Genomic DNA, 17,302 nt, shown 5'->3' on the forward strand with positions numbered 1-17,302 from the left:
TTTTTTCTTTCCACAATTGAGATTTTGTTGGTGGTTTGATGATCCGTACACAGACATTTCATTTTGTCTAGATTGTTTTGAAGTTTATTTATTTATTTTGAGAAAGAGAGAGAGAGCATCCCAGGTAGGCTCCACAGTGTCAGCACAGAACCGGACATGGGGCTTGAAATCACAAATAGTGAGATCCTAACCTGAGCTGAAATCAAGAGTCGGACGCTTAACCGACTGAGCCACCCAGATGCCCCTCATTTTGTACAGTTTTTAACACAGATACCAAAGACCTAAAAAGATGTAGTCTGCCACTCTTATGTAAACCGTTATTTCGGTGACTTTACAGCTTGAAATGTGGAGGCAGATTTTCCTTAGGAAGAGATAAGTATCAGTATCTTGTGTGTTGATAATGTGTTCAATCACAGTGCTCCCCACCTCATTCACAATTCACAATTTAACATCCTAAACACGACTTGTTCAAACTTCCAGGTTGTTCACGGCACACAACCAAAGTGTTTAGGGAAACTGGGCTAGCATGCTCAGGAACTGAGTGTGCCAAGATCAGGGAATGGTGTTCTTTAGGAATTGTGGGGAGAGAGGTAACTTTCAGTGTTCGAGACACACGAAATACACGACCGTGCCTCCAGATTGCCACGTAGCATGCTTTGTACTGTCGGCTGTAAAAACTGCTCCCCTGACCCGTGGAATGTTAAGCTGACCCAGACAGCCAGAGCCTCCTGGGATTCCATATCTTGCTCTTTCCTGGTTGTACTAAAAAATACATAACCAGCGAATGATTTTGCCTCTTAAAAAAAAAAAAGTTACACTTAACTCAGATGAGGTGAGATTCCCGCCTTAAAAATATTCCCAGACTTAGTAAAAAGCTTACATTTCCAAAATAGCGATGAAACTCCCCTCTGGATTCTGTAAGGAGACAGGGCCCACCAGTAAGATGTGGCGTGTGATCTTAGGCTGGGCTTCCTTCACCTCTGCTTCTCCAGAGGCTGGGCTCTCCTGAAGCTTTCGTTCCTCTGTTTCCTCAGGTAGATCTGTAGTTTCTTGGTCAGTCCCTTCAGCCTGTTTTCCCATTTGTTTGCCCTTTTTTTTTTTGTTTGTTTGAAGAGGTTTTGCTCCATTTCCACTTTTGCTGGTGCAGGTTTTAGCTGACAACTTGCGTGTCTCCTCTGGGGCTCCCTCACCGCCCCTGCACCCGAGTTGACCTTTCTCTTGGGCATCTTGGCCGTGGAGAGGGTGCCGGTCGGTCCCGAGATGCCGAAGAGCCTTCTAGAAGCTGGGCTGCCTGGCTTGTGTGGCTTCTCTCGTCACGGGGGGCCGGCAATTATTACTTGTTCGAGTCTCCAACACGTTTAGGTGGAAGTTTCCAGTTTTCAATGGGCTTGTCTGTTACCAGAGATACACATTCAGGTTATTTCACTACTTGATACTTCCCCTGGATGAGTCAGGTTTCCTTTCCGAAGCTTTTTGGTTCTGGGAGAATGAGTATAAAATACTGAAATTAAGCAGCCTGAAGCGGTGACATCAGGGATTGCCCCGTCTAACAAAAGGCATTGCTTTGTCATGCAGTTCTTGTTGTCTGGACCATTCTTGAGGTAGAACTGATAAGTTGCACGTGTGATTCGTGGCCTTTGAAATAGGATATTAGACTCCGTGTCGTTTTCCTCCTTTCATTTTGATCTCTGGCCATCGTGATTTTCTGAATCACTCGAGCACAACACCTCCGCACCACTGGCTTCTTTCCTTTGGCCCATTGTGTCCATCTGTGCCGACATCGTGAGGTCTTCCCTCACAGCGTCTAGAGTCCTCGCCCACGTTCCTGTTCTCTGCCCTGTGTCGTTTTGAGCCCTCGTTTCTGTCCAGCGCCAAGGTGGAGGTGAGGATCTTCGTCATCGCCACCTTGTTCTTAGGCAGAAATTCATTTCACGTGTTGTGCCTGCAAGGTTCATCTTCCACAAATACTTGCGTGAATACTATCATTTCCCTACTTCCAGGCCTGCTTTCTCTGCGCTTTCACTGCCTACGGGATATTGTCCCAGATTCTGATTCAAGGTCAAGTTCCTAATCTTCTCCCTTCTGCCCTTATCTTCAAACGCCCTCTTGTGAGAGCTTTACACCCTGCCAGGCTGACATTCCTGTGACACGCCTGGGCTTCCTGCCCGTGCCCCTGTCTTCACGTCAAGACCCGACTTTGGGATGTCCTCCCCGAAACACGCACTTCCTTTCAAGTTGTGTTCATGGCCCTTCCCATTTGTGAAACTGCATTTCCGCCCCCGAGACAGAGGTGAACGTTGCCCCTCGTGCTGCCCCCTGCATTGGACGCGATTCCTTTCAGTGTATGTCTGGCCCACTCCCAGACCCGATTCTTTTGCCTCTGTGGGTCTTCATTCCCGATCATCTGTAACGTCCGTTCCAAGAAGTATGAAAACTTTTTTCCAAAATGACTCTCGGGCGTTTAGGTGACTCAGTCGGTTCAGTGTCTGACTTTGGCTCAGGTCGTGATTGCACGGTTTGTGGGTTCGAGCCCTGTGTCAGGCTCTGACCTGCCAGCATAGAGCCTGCTTTGGATTCTCTGCCTCTCTCTCTCTCTCTGTGACCCTTCCCCGTTGATGCTCGCCCGCTTGCTCTCAAAATAAATAAATGATAAAAAATAAAGGCTTGCGTTAACTGTTTCTCCCCACTGCTGTTTCCAGACAACATATTCCTATAAGAAGAGTAAGGCCTTCTTTACGTCACGGGACAGCTCATTTCATTGGGACGGTGAGCGTGGGTTTGCCGTACGGAATGCCAGTTAGTGACTCCGGGTGGAGTATGTGGACTGGCGTGGGCGCTCGGGACTCCTGTTCTGTACGTGTGAAGTGTGTGCCACGTGGGCCCGCATCGTGGGCACAGCAGGGTTTGTCTCTGCCCGCCTTCCGTTGTGCGGGGGACTCTTGTGGGTTGGAGCAGGTGACCTTGGCCGGAACTGCCCTGCTGGTGGCTCCCACCCTCTGTACACGTAGGCGGTCGCCCCTACTGGTTAACAGTGCCAAGCACGGTCCTTTGTAGCGTGTGGCCCTGGGGACGGAATGCCCATCAGCGTTGGGTTTGGATACACTGTCACGTGCGGGCAGGCAGAGTCCTTATCCTGTGCGGGTAGCACCGACTTCAGGTTTGTTCTTCCCCAAGTTGAAGCCTAATTAATCCCACCTGCTGTGAGATGTTTGGGCGGGGGGAGTATAGAATGCAGGTTTTCAAAGCTGCTTTTTCTTTTACAGCTTCTTCCCCCAAGAGCACAATAAATATCAAAGAGAAACTTTGTCTTGGGGAGGAAGCCAAGGGCGGGGGTGCAGGGGGGAGGGTAAAGCCCCAGCTACTTTATCTCCCAAACCCAGACCGATTTTTTTTTCTGGGAAGTGTAGGTGGAGTGCGTTAGGGCGAGGCTGAAGGAGGCTTTGGAATGCAGTCTTCCTTTATAGAGGAGAAACTGGAGAAGTCTTTACAGATGAGAGGAAGTAACATGGTGTTCGTCTCCGTGGCGAAGCCGGAGGACATGACGGGGCTTCACGGGAGTCTCGCACAACTTGTCCATAGAAGGGTTTGTGGGGATGACGCGGAGAAACCCACCAAGTGGTAGCTGAGCCAGACACCGGTGACGTGTCCCCTCCAGGGCCTGCTGCCTTAACAACTGTCCTGAGACCCTGCAGGTCATTAGTCACGGTGGTTTTGCCTAAAGACGTTCTCTTTCACTGCAATTCAAAGGGAATCACTGTAGGGAGGACGCTTATGTTCACTCTTATCGTGGGGTCAGGATCTTTTCTTGTAGATACAGAAGAATGTGTGACTTTGAGTATGCTAAATGTGTCTGACACAAAACTCACCATTTTAACCCCTTTAGAATGTGTGATTCAGGGGCGCCTGGGTGGCTCAGTCCATTAAGTGACGACTCCTGGCTTCAGCTCAGGTCATGATCTCATGGTTCGTGTGTTTGAGTCCCGTGTTGGGCTCTGCACTGTCAGTGCAGAGCCGGCTTGGGTTTCTCTCTCTGTTTTAAAAAAACTTGTATGTTCTGTGGCTTCCTCATGGTACCTGGCCCTTGTGTGTTGTGATGAGTCTCCAAAAAGCTCATCCTTCAAGGCTGCACCAAATGCCATGGGCTCTGTGAAAATGTTCCTGGAGGGTCCATCCACACCATAGAGGGCAAGCCGACTTCTCACTCGTCTGGTACTTCATTTATCTGTCCCTATATCTCTACACTGCAACTCAAAGCATCGTCTCCTCTCCTGGGAGCTTGTTAAGGATGGTCTTAGAGACGCAGAAGTTCAAGCCCCACCCAGGACCTGCTGAATCAGATCTGCATTTAAAAAACATTTTTTTAAGTTTTATTTATCTATTTTGAGAGAGAGGGCATGAGCAGAAGAGGGGCAGAGACGGGGCGGGGGGGGGGGGGGTGGAGGGAGAGAGACAGAATCCCAACCAGGCTCCACACTGCCAGTGCAGAGCCTGATGCAGGGCTCAAACTCACAAACTGTGGGATCACGACATGAGCTGAAATCAGGAGTTGGATGCTTAACTGACTGAGCCACCCAGCCCCCCCCCCCCAGATCTGCATTTTAAACCCTGGGAGACTTGTGTGCACATTACAGGCTGAGAAGCATTGACCTCTAAGCCTAGAAATGTCTTCGAGGCGGGAACTACATCTTGCAGACGCACTGTCCAGTATCTAGCGGTTTTTGTGCATAGTACTTGCCTGTAGATGCTTACTGAAAGAATAAGTACAAACTCTGAACGCAGATGGCTTTTTTTGCACTCATGCCACCAAAGCATTTACCTAATGGAATTCAGGCAATAGTTCGCTGGGTACAGACCCAAGTTACCATCTGCATGTGTTCTGTATTCTAGATTTTGCCCTCCAGATTGTGTACTTAGCGCCAAGAGGAGAGAGAGAGAGGGGAGATGAAACTGACCCAGGCACGCCTTGAATGCTGCCTTGAGGGCCTGCAGCGTCTGGGTCCCTGTTTTGGGGGACAGGTGCTGGTCTTGACCCCAGCCACCACAGTGCTGCGGGCTCTGGTAGTGACCCCAGCCGGAGTGTTGGTCAGCTTCCCCTGGGGGCTTTCCCCGCACGGGCAGGGTCGCCGGTCGTCCTCGTCAGTGTGAACTTCGGTGGTGGAGGCTGCTGCGATGCTCACCCTTTCTCCTTTATCTCCTGTGGTTTACCTGGTGCCCTCTTTCACCAGCGCTCTAATTGTTGGGGATCCAGGGTTCCATCTCTGTGGTTATCTGCCCGTGACTCTGTCTTCTGTCCGGGCAGCCTCCTTCAGTCTCCCCAGCCCCCTGGTTTTTTTTTTTTTTAAGTTTTATTTATTTCTGAGAGAGAGTGAGTGTGTACGCACAAGCCAGGGAGGGGCAGAGAAAGAGAGAGAGACAAACAGAATGGAAGCAGGCTCCAGGCTCTGAGCAGTCAGTACAGAGCCCAACACGGGGCTTGAACCCATGAACCACAAGATCATGACCTGAGCTGAAGTTGGACGCTTGACCTACTGAGCCACCCAGGCACCCTGCCCCTCAAATCTTTAAATATCTTCTGCTTGGGGTCACTCCATGGGTGGGCCACCTTTCCCTGGATGCTCTTCTCCCACAGCCAGCTGCCCACGGACCCTCCACCTGGACAGCCCCTTGGCCTCTCGCACAGGACGTGTCAAAAACCTAAGCACTCCACTGAATGTCACCTGCACCTTGACTGTACCTGGCTGAACGTGTAATCTTGGGCAGGTGGAAATTTATTTACAACGTGTCTGTTACTGTGTTGGGATAAAATTGTCTAGACTTTTGAAACCAGTTATTAACAAAAATATGAAGCCATCCATTCGGTTAAGAAGTGGTCGTTTACTTGCATTGATGGTGTTGACTTACAATGAATAATTGCTTGGTTAACCTGAGAGTTCAAACGTCGTCCTTAGATTTAAGCGGAAATTTGAGGCAACTATCATTCACTTGCAGAACTGAGGCATGTAAGTTGCTTAGTACCCAGTTTTTTAACCCGCAGGAAAGATGTACTGCTCTACTGCTTTGTGAGGGCTTTGTAAGTAACTGTTAGGTTGGCGGCGGCAAACAGTCAGGCAGTGAACTTTCAGACTGTACACAGATACTCTCACAAACGTTAACTTTGTTCACCGGTTTTCCTAGCAGTTTGTAAAGATAATTGCTTTTTGGTATAAACCTGGGGTTGGCAAACTGCTTTGTAACAAGCCAAGTAGTAAATATTCTTGGCTTTGTGGGCCAGGCGACTCATTGCTGTCCTGTAGCAATATGTAAGCAAGTGGGTGTGGTTCTATTGCAGTAACATTTTATTTACAAAAAAGGGGGGGTGGGCGCATCCGGCTGGATTTCACTCATGGGCCATAGTTTGCCAAGCATTAGTAGAGAAAGCAGGCAGGGTTAATTGCTGCTGAGATTATTATTACTGTATGGAAAAAAACTAGGTTTAGTATTTAAAGGCCAAGATTTCTTGGGGCGCCTGGGTGGCTCAGTTGGTTAAGTATCTGGCTCTTGATTTTGTCTCGGGTCATGATCTCTTGGTTCATGAGTTTGAGCCCTGAGTGGAGCTCTGTGCTGACATCATAAAGCCAGCTTGGGATTCTTTCTTCCTCTCTCTGCCTCTCCCCTGAGTGTGCACTCTCTGTTTCTCTCTCTTAAAATAAATAAACGTTATTAAAAATGCCACATGTTGCAGAATTCTTTTTATTTGTTTAAATGTTTAATTTTTTAAATTTATTTATTATGAGAGAAAGAGAGAGAGAGAGCACAAGTGGGGGAGCAACAAAGAAAGCGGGAGAGAGAAACCCAAGCAGGCTCCATGCTACCCGTGCGGAGCCTGACACGGGGCTCGATCTCATGAACCATGAGATCATGACCTGAGCCAAAATCAAGAGTTGGATGCTTAACCAGCTGAAGCACACAGGGGCCCCATTGTTCATTTATTTGAGAGAGAGAGAGAGTGCAGGGGAGGGGCAGAGAGACAGGGAGAGAGAGAATTCCAAGCCGACTCCACATTGTCAGCACAGACCCCAATGGAGGGCTCTATCCCACAAACCGTGAGACCATGACCTGAGTCAAAATCAAGAGTCAGACGCTTAACCACCTGAAACGCCCAGGCAGCCCTGTAGGATCCTTTTTCTGTGAGCTATCCAGCAAGGGCAAATGCATAGAGACAGGAGGTGGGTTAGTGGTGGCCAGGGCTGGAGGGGATCAGGCGGTGACTGCTCACGGCTACCAGGTTTCTTCTGGGTTTAGGACGTGATGGTTCCACAGTTCTGTGAATATACTAAAAAGTCATTCACTTGTATATTTATGTGAGTGAGTTTTGTGGTATTTGAACTCTCTCTCAGTAAAGCAGTTACAAGAATCTAGGCCTGGGATTAATGTATGAGAAACAGTACATAATAAAAATAACCCATCATTATTGTTTGGATAAAGGATTTCCAGAAAAGGGCCCTGTATCTTTAGATCCACCGTTTTGGGTCGTGCGTGTTCCGGAGCGCATGCGCTCTTTCCTGTTCCCTCGATTAAGGTAGCCCAGGTCCCCGCAGAGGCAAGCGCTGGGTGAGGGATGTGTCCCTCATTCGCCAAATAGGAATCCGTGCAGCCTCAGGGCCTAGATGGGGTCCTGGCTGATCCCAGAGCCAGTCATAGAGCTGTGGGCGGCACACGTCACAGGCACGTTGCTCCTGGCTGACTTCTGGGGACTTGCTTTGCTTGTTTGGAGGCTCATGGCACGTGCGTCTTTGTTGCAGATTGAAGAAGGAAGTAAAGCTGCGGCAGTGGACAAGTTACTGGCCGGGGACGAGATCGTCGGCATCAACGACATTGGTCTCTCAGGGTTTAGACAGGAGGCGATTTGCCTGGTGAAGGGCTCTCATAAAACCCTGAAGCTGGTAGTGAAAAGGTAAGACCCACGCCTCGTGCCATTTTCACAAACAGAAGTGAGTAAAATAGCAAAAGGTGAAGCTAGGTCTGCTGATCTGTATCACTGCAAGCAAATCCCGGTGTGGACTTAAGGGGTGTGTGTGTGTGTCTGTGTGTGTGTGTGTGTGTGTGTGTGTGTGTCCGCGCGCGCATGACCATAAAATTCTACTCCTTGGCCAAGGGTGAATCCAGCATCCAAAACTTAAAAGATGGCTTCTTCTAGTACTATGCATTGTTTATTTGATACATTAAGTGAATTTGAATGCTTTTTTCTTTTCTTTTTTTGATTTAAAATCGAGTTAGTTAACGTACAGTGTGGTCTTGGTTTCAGGAGTAGAACCCAGGGATTCATCGCTTACATATGACACCCAGTGCTCATCCCAACAAGTGTCCTCTTAATGCCCATCACCCATTTTCACCACCCCAGTCAACCCTCAGTTTGTTCTCTGTATTTAAGAGTCTCTTACGGTTTGCCTCCCTTTCTGTTTTTATCTTATTTTGCCTTCCCTCTCCCTGGGTTCGTCTGTTGTGTTTTTTAAATTCCACTTATGAGTGAAATCACATAATATTTGTCTTTCTCTGAGTTATTTCGCTTAACATCATACATTCTAGTTCCATCCACACTGCTCCACTGGCAAGATTTTATTCTTTTTCATCACGATGGAACATATTCCATTGTATACATAAACCACGTCTTCTTTATCCATTTGTCAGTTGATGGACATTTAGGCTCTTTCCATACTTTGGCTTTTGTTGATATTACTGCTGTAAATACTGGGGTGCATATGCCCCTTCAAATCAGCATTTTTGTATCCTTTGGATAAATACCTAGTAGTGCAGTTGCTGGGTCAGAGGGTAGTTCTATTTTCAGTTTTTTGAGGAACCTCCATACTGTTCTCCAGAGCGGCTGCACCAGTTTGCATTCCCACCGACGGTGCAGGAGGGTTCCCCATTCTCCACATCCTCGCCAGCATCTGTTGTTTCCTGAGTGGTTAATTTTAGCCACTCTGACCGGGTGTGAGGTGGTATCTCATTGCGGTTTTGATTTGTATTTCCCTGATGATGAGTGACGTTGAGCATCTTTTCATGTGCCTGTTAGAATGCTTTTCTCTCTTCTTCAGCCATATGTAGGTTATTCTTTAGAGAGCTGCACTGACCCTTCAGATGAAGTGTTGTTACCTCTTGTTTCCACAAGGTGGCAGGCTACTGCGTTTTCGCCTTAAAGGAAAATGGTGCAGGGCTGCCTGTACACTTGTCAGCTACCGGGAGTTTTTAGCGCTGTGCTGAGGTCTGGGGGGAGCGCACTGCCTGTTCCTGCAAATCAGATTGCAGAAACTTTGGAGGACTTGAAGTGGTTAGAAAAGGGGAATGAGGAGCGTGATGTTTTTATGCACAGGAGCGACCCTGAACCCCCATAAAGGTACTTGTGATTTCTTGTCTTCAAATAGAAGTAATTCTCTACCTTGCATTTTGTAGTTGGCTAATTCACACTAAAGTGTTTGCATGCCCCTCCTCTTTTTTTTTTTAAGTGGAATTAGTGTATTCTTTCAAGTTTAACTGTAAATTTTAAAAAATAAATGGACTCAGGAGCCTGAGTGGCTCAGTTAAGCGTCCGACTTCGGCTCAGGTCATGATCTCATGGGTTTGTGGATTCGAGCCCCGCGTCGGGCTCTGTGCTGACAGCTTGGAGCCTGGAGTCTGCTTCGGATTCTGTGTCTCTCTCTCTCTCTCTCTCTCTCTCTCCCTTGCTTGCTTTCTCTCTGTCTCTCAGAAATAAGTAAATAAACATTTTCTAAAAGTGTGTTAAAAAAAATAAACGGACTGAAGCATTTACTTCCATTTTTAATACAAGTAGACTTGAAAGCCTATTCCCAAAGGAATTCACTTTTTATTTTTTATTTTTTTTTTAATGTTTATTTATTTTTGACAGAGAGAGAGAGACAGAGCATGAGCGGGGAAGGGGCAGAGAGAGAGAGGGAGACACAGAATCCGAAGCAGGCTCCAGGTTCCGAGCCGTCAGCACAGAGCCCGACGCGGGGCTTGAACCCACAGACCGCGAGATCATGACCTGAGCTGAAGTCGGATGCTCAACCGACTGAGCCACCCAGGCACCCCTCACTTTTTTTTTTTTTTTTTGACTGAAACCATATCCAAGGAGGAGGCTCAGAAACAAGGAAGAAAAAACTCTATTTCATTGCCACACTGAATTAACAACTTCATTTCCAAGTGGTACAGACTACCCTCTCTGTAAATCAGAAAAATAAACTCTTAGATGGGCAGTTTGGGAGCCCTTTGGAGAGAATGAGATAGGAGAGACACCGTCATATTGTATAATTATTCTTTTGTGGTCACGTTAACGACCTTTCTAAGGCAGGATACGTGTTCTAGGATTTAGTGGCGCTTAGTGCAGTAATGATGATGCAAAGGGAAGCGTGCTCCACAGAGGTGAGCTGGGTGTTATCAACTGCCTCGGGGAGTCCTTACCAGCTCCCCAGCTGATTGAGGTTGCCCTCTATCGTCTCTCATAGGAATCTGCGGGTTTACTTGAAAATGAGACAGTAGGGGCGCCTGGGTGGCGCAGTCGGTTAAGCGTCCGACTTCAGCCAGGTCACGATCTTGCGGTCTGGGAGTTCGAGCCCCGCGTCGGGCTCTGGGCTGATGGCTCAGAGCCTGGAGCCTGTTTCTGATTCTGTGTCTCCCTCTCTCTCTGCCCCTCCCCCGTTCATGCTCTGTCTCTCTCTGTCCCAAAAATAAATAAACGTTGAAAAAAAAAAATTTGAAAATGAGACAGTAGTTTTTTTTTAATGTTTATTTATTATTTGTTTTGGGAAGGGGGGGGGCAGAGAGAGGGAGGGAGAGAGAATCCCAAGCAGGCTCCGCTGTGCCAACGCAGAGCCCGACACGGGGCTTGAATTCACGGACTGTGAGATCGTGACCTGAGCCAAAACCAAGAGTCAGACGCCTGACAAACTGAGCCAGCCCCCCTCTCCCGCCCCCTGAGGCGCCCCCTGAGATGGTAGGCTCTGGCTGTCTTGTTGGCAGGGATCTAACAGTTAGCAAGACCCATCGGTGAGATTGTGGGGAACCAGCATGTATTTGATACAATGCCGATTGGACTACAGGTTAGACAGACTTTCCGACGAGTAGTTTGGCGACATGTTTCAAAAGGCAGGTCTTGGACCCACAATTTTCGTTTCTGGGATCCTAGATACTCAGCAAAGGGAAATTACTGAAGTGAATTAGAGACCACCCAAACCGTAAAGTGCTGCTGTTACCAATGATGTCAGTGTTTCCTGACATGGGAAGGCGCCCCACAAAGTCCAGGTGAGTGGAACACGTAAGAGCAGTCAGAGAACTGTGTATGTCCCATTCTCACAAGGTTGGTCGGTTGGTTTGTTAGGTATGCTTCACGCCAGCATGCAGCCCAGCATAGGGCGTGAGCCCAAGACCTGAACTGAGATCAAAGGTCAGATGATTAAGGGGGTGCCTGGGTGGCTCGATTGGAAGCGTCTGCCTTCGCTCAGGTCATGATCTCATGGTTCGTGAGTTCGAGCCCCACGTAGGTTCTGTGCTGACAGCCCGGAGCCTAGAGCCTGCCTCAGGTTCTGTGTCTCCCTCCCTCTCTGCCCCTCCCCCACTCATACTGTCTCTGTCTGTATCTCTCTGTCACTCTGTCTCTCTCTCTCTTAAAAATAAACATTAAAAAAAAAAGAGGGGGCACCTGGGTGGTTCAGTCGGTTAAGTGTCCGACTTTGGCTCAAGTCATGATCTCACGGCTTGTGGGTTTGAGCCCCGTGTCAGGCTCTGTGCTGACAGCTCAGAGCCTGGAGCCTGCTTTGGATTCTGTCTCCCTCTCTCTCTGCTCCTCCCCTGCTTGTGCTCTGTCTCTCTCTCTCTCTCTCCCTCCCTCTCTCTCTCTCTCTCTCTCAAAAATAAACATGAAAAAAAATTTTTTTTAAAAAAGTCAGACATTTAACCCACAGAGCCACCCAGATGCCCCATTGTTAGTTTTAATTTTTAAAGATATTGTGGTACAATACATATAACAGAAAATTTACCATCTTGGGAATGCAAGCTGGTGCAGCCACTCTAGAAAACAGTATCGAGGGTCCTCAAAAAACTAAAAATAGAACTACCCTACGACCCAACAATGGCACTACTAGGCATGTATCCATGGGATACAGGTGTGCTGTTTCAAAGGGACATGTGCACCCCCATGTTTATAGCAGCACTATCGACAATAGCTAAACTATGGAATGAGCCCAAATGTCCATCGATGGATGAATGGATAAAGAAGATGTGGTACATATATACAATGGAGTATTACTCGGCAATCAAAAAGAATGAAATCTTGCCATTTGCAACTACGTGGATGGAAATGGAGGGTATTATGCTAAGTGAAATGAGTCAGTCACAGAAAGACAAATATCCTATGACTTCACTCACATGAGGACTTTAAGAGACAAAACAGATGAACGTAAGGAAGGGAAACAAAAATAATCTAAAACCAGGCAGGGGGACAAAACAGAAGAGACTCCTAAATATGGAGAACAAACTGAGGGTAACTGGAGGGGTTGTGGGAGGGGGGATGGGCTAAATGGGGAAGGGGCACTAAGGAATCTACTCCTGAAGTCGTTGTTGACTATATGCTGACTAATTTGGATAAAAATTTAAAAAAATAAAAAATAAAATAAATAAATAAAAGTATATTTATCATGGTGAGCAATAAAAAAAAAAGAAAATTTACCATCTTAAACATTTTTAAATGTACATTTAAGTAACGTATTACTTATTACTTTTATAGTACTTTATAAATTATATTATTATACTCACAAGTTATGTTTATAACAATAAAAACTAGCATTAAAAAAAGCTCACTGCGGGGCGCCTGGGTGGCGCAGTTGGTTAAGCGTCCGACTTCAGCCAGGTCACGATCTCGCGGTCCGGGAGTTCGAGCCCCGCATCAGGCTCTGGGCTGATGGCTCAGAGCCTGGAGCCTGTTTCCAATTCTGTGTCTCCCTCTCTCTCTGCTCCTCCCCCGTTAATGCTCTGTCTCTCTCTGTCCCAAAAATAAATAAACGTTGAAAAAAAAAAAAGCTCACTGTATTTTTATTTTAATTTTTCATATTAAAATTTTTTTCTTAATTTAAAAAAATTTTTAAATTAAGTTTATTTAGGGGTGCCTGGGTGGCTCAGTCGGTTGAGCAACCGACTTCGGCTCAGGTCATGATCTCATGGTTTGTGAGTTCGAGCCCCATGTCAGGCTCTGTGCTGACAGCTCAGAGCCTGGAGCTTGCTTCGGATTCTGTGTCTCCCTCTCTCTCTCTGCCCCTCCCCCACTCATGCTCTGTCTCTGTCTCAGAAATAAATAAACATTAAAAAAAATTTAAAAATAAATAAATAAATAAATAAAGTTTATTTTGAGAGAGACAGTGTGAGTGGGGTAGAGCAGAGAGAGAGGGAGAGAAAGAATCCCAAGCAGGCTCCGTGCTGACAGCACAGAGCCTAGAACGGGGCTTGAACTCGTGAAACCATGACCTCATGATCTAAGCCTGAAACCAAGAGTCGGACACTTTAACCAGCTGAGCCCCCCAGGCACCCCAGCTCGTTGCATTTTTAAAGAGGAAAAGCTTTGGGGGTTCAATGTGCCTGTGCTCGTAGGAGTAAGCAGGCGGGTTGGTCCCCAGGAAACCGTCAGCTGTGCACCCTGTTCTGTTCTAGGCAGTGCCCCAGAGAAGGTCTGTTTATTGCTCTGTGATCGGAACAAGAAGAAGGACCCTAAGAAGGCGGGTGTTGGAGTGCTGGCTACAATATACTCTAAGGCTAACATGTATTTCTGCATTTATTCAGTTCTTAAAGTAACACCAGGGCGCAGTCGACTTCCCGGGCTCAGAAGGGCATTGGGTGGACCAGGGGCCTTGCACCTCTGTTGTGTGTCTCCGGAGAGCAGCATTGGCACTCACTGCTGATCTTGGGCTTCTTTGTATCATACACGTTCTTGTGCACTTAACGTCTGTATCCGCAGAGATCGTTCCGGGTTGACTGCGCTGAGGTCTGAGTCGCGATTTCTCTTAACGACCCCACGCTGCTCCACAGTCTGGATCCTCCGCTGTTCCACAGAACCTCTGTAGACTGATATTTCTGGTGCCTCTGGTGAAAGCCTGTAACTGCAGCATGTGGTGTCTCTGTACCCGAGTCTCTGTACCTGTACGTACAGGTCGTTGCAGTCCATTTCCAACCTGGGGTTCTTGAATCAGAAGTTTGGGGAGCACGAACTGCGACAGCCACCTCCAAATTTCTTGGGCCGCTTTTCAGGCTCACGTCCACTCTAGCAGAGGTTATTTTCAGTTTAGTTCTGTACTCTTTTCGAATGTGACGGGTGAAAAATGGCTTCATTGGTTAAATGAGCATTTTTCAGGGCACCTGGTGGCTCAGTCAGTTAAACATCTGACTCTTGATTTCGGCTCAGGTCATGATCTCACGGTTTGTGAGGTTGAGCCTCACATCTGCGCTGTTAGCGTGGACCCTGCTTGGGATTCTCTCTCCCTCTCTCCGCCCCTCCCCTTCTCTCTCTTATGCACACTCTATCTCAAAAATAAAATAAACATTTTTAAAAATTCAAAACAATTTAAATGGGCACTTTTCATTATGAGTGCGAAGTTGGGCGTCTTCCCTTATATTTAGAAGCTTTTTTTTTTTTTTTTTTTTTTTTTTAAGTAGAGGAACATCTTTAAGGATATCAGAATCATCGGAATTCTGTTCCAAGCAAAGCATCTATGCCACAGAGAACTGGCCAGTGGAGGGACAGGGAGGAGATGCAGGGCGCCTGCTAGCTGACGGAGGTGACGAGTTATCTAAAAGACCCCTGGGGAGAAGGAAGAGACTTTTGCCCCGAAGGATTGATGGGAGCCACTGTGTAGAACTCCACTTTTGCATTCTGTATGTCCAGTTTTCTTTAAATGAGGGGTGCACAGGATAATTTTCTGGTTTAGATGGGAATTAATGTTTTAAGTAATATGTAGAACAAGATAATGATCGTTCACTTCTGTTTTATGAAAACATACTTTATTTTGATCCTTTTAAAAAATATATATTTGACATATACCATTGTGCAATTTGAAATACTTTTAATAACACTTAGGTATTACAACAATTTTTAAAATAACTTTGTATTAATTTTTAATACGCTATGTCAATATTATTTTTGCCTAATAGAAAAAAGTCTAAGGGGTGCCTGGGTGGCTCGGTTAAGAATCCAACTCTTGATTTCAACTCAGGTCAATGATCCTAGGGTCATGGGGTGGAGCCACATCTGGCTCTGTGCTGAGCATAGAGCTTGCTTAAAGATTCTATCAGTCTCTTTGCCTTTCTCCCCCACTTGCACTCTCTCTCTCAAATTAAAAACAAAATTTTTTTAAAGTCTGAAATGGTGCTTTGTTCAGAAACATGAATGAAATTCTGTAACCTGGTTAATTAGTTAGTATTAGGGTCTGTTGCTGTCACCCAGCACATGGCAACTCACTGCTACAAAATCCTGAAGATGCTCAGAGGAAGGACCACTAAAACTTCAAACTGAGTTTTACATTGTCCTTATTACAGAGGCACCAGTGGGTACTTTTAAAACAATTTCTCTGGAATTGGTAATGTGTATTCTTCTCTGCCTAAATTTAAATCTCTGTTTAAAGCCTGCCATTCTCCTCTTTCTCCATCCCCAGGCAACCACTTACCGGACTTCTGTCTCACAGATCAGTTAGCATTTTCTAGAACTTTATGTACAGCTGCAAAGTAGATCATGTACTCTTAAAAATACAAACAAACAGACAAAACCCGACCAGTTTATAAAAAAGCACTCTGGGGGTGCCTGGGTGGTTCAGTCGGTTAAGCATCTGACTTCAGGCTAGGTCATGATCTCACAGTTTGTGCGTTCGAGCCCCACATCGAGTGAGCTCAAGCCCTGCTTCGGGTGAGCCCTGCTTTGGGTGAGCCCTGCTTCTGTTTCTCTCTGCCCCTCACTCACTTGTGCCCCCTTTCTCTTTCTCTCTTTCTCTCTCTGTCTCTCTCTCTCTCAAAAAAAAAAAGGCACTCTGTAAATTATTCATAGACTGAACCACAAACACATAAATATCCTGTGTTGCCCTGCCCGAGAGTATGGCCAAATGATGAATTAGCTTGCTCAACTCTTATTCAACTTGATTGTACTCCCAGCCCGTCCTCAGAGGCCCAGAGAAGGGCTAACATTTATGACAAAGACTGAGAGTGGCCAGTGCAGGTATGGTGGTTCTCGGAGGTTCTGGGGAAATGTACCTCCGAGCAAACTACGTACCCAGAGTTTCATGAGTAGAAACAGCGGTTCACATGCTAACTCCTTCCTGCTAGTATATCTCTTACCCGTAGGCTTGTTTTGTTGTGTGTGGTGATCAGGGGAGCGAGCAGGCAGGATGGGATCGAGGGGGGCCGCTTGGACAAAGCCGTGGCGTCTGGTTTCCTGGGCCGTGGGCAGTGCTATCTTGTCATCGCTTAGGGGCCGGGAAGGGAAGGTGAGTCAGGAGGTGCGAGTGGCTCTTTATCTCTCCCTGTGAAGTTTCTTTCCCAGACACAAGAGAGAGAGCGCTTCCTTTCTCCCCATGTGGGGTCAGCTGGAAACAGAGACCTGTAACCGTGATCCCCACCAAGTGCACATCTGTTCTCCTGCACGATGCCCAGGTGGTCAGGGAGGGGGCGGGGGTGTCTGCCCGGGAGTCAGGTGAACTGTTAGGCCATGAAGAGAGGCTGAGCCGAAAGCTCCTGCCTAGATCTTCCCTCCGGGCTACTCTGTTGTTCCAACTTTGCTTGGCGGAGGAAGGAAGTGCTACTCACGGGAAAGTTCGGGGCAGATGCGGTAACCTTTTCTTCTGTGTCGCTGACAGTCGTCATCTGCACCTTTGTCCTGTGTGTCCAGGCCACCTCCCTGGGAGGGCTGCCGGGCGGGTCTGGAGTGGCTCCTGTGCCCCTGTTTTCACAGACAGCCACGGCTGTTGTCCTGGGCAGGCACAGAGGGTACACCATGGCCTAAGATGGGCTCGGAACAGGTGAACACCAGAAACTGGGTCACTTGTGGCATTTTCCTGATCCTCCTAGCCGAGTAGATCAGCCTCGGTTGTGGGAGATGTGCTCAGGGTCTGCCTGATGCGCACAGCGTGTTGGGAAAGGGGGCGTCTTGCTCAGACCTGGGGTTAAGGCTGCTGCGCTCTGATCCTATCGAATGTGCACTGAAATGGCATGAAGAGTGCTGGGACACAGTCCTCCTCCCTCTCTTTGGAAGCAAAATTACCATAGCCTCAGCTTCTAAAATGTACATATAATTTCAAAT

At 47.3% G+C, this 17,302-nt stretch overlaps 1 protein-coding gene across 6 annotated transcripts in view; it reads left to right on the forward strand.

Annotated features, from left to right (window-relative positions):
• The window catches only part of SHROOM2 (shroom family member 2), a 158,391-nt gene that overhangs the window by 65,228 nt on the left and 75,861 nt on the right, over window positions 1–17,302 (forward strand). For 3 of the 6 annotated variants that reach the window (XM_053202050.1, XM_053202046.1, XM_053202045.1), the window contains exons 2-3: window positions 7,782–7,933; window positions 14,671–14,892. In XM_053202050.1, coding sequence (XP_053058025.1) covers window positions 7,782–7,933; window positions 14,671–14,892 — 374 coding nt within the window. The remainder of the gene's footprint in view (window positions 1–7,781; window positions 7,934–14,670; window positions 14,893–17,302) is intronic. The other 3 variants (XM_053202048.1, XM_053202049.1, XM_053202047.1) reach the window with 2 other exon arrangements.

This window comes from Acinonyx jubatus, chromosome X, assembly GCF_027475565.1.
Source record: "Acinonyx jubatus isolate Ajub_Pintada_27869175 chromosome X, VMU_Ajub_asm_v1.0, whole genome shotgun sequence".
Taxonomy (NCBI): domain Eukaryota; kingdom Metazoa; phylum Chordata; class Mammalia; order Carnivora; family Felidae; genus Acinonyx; species Acinonyx jubatus.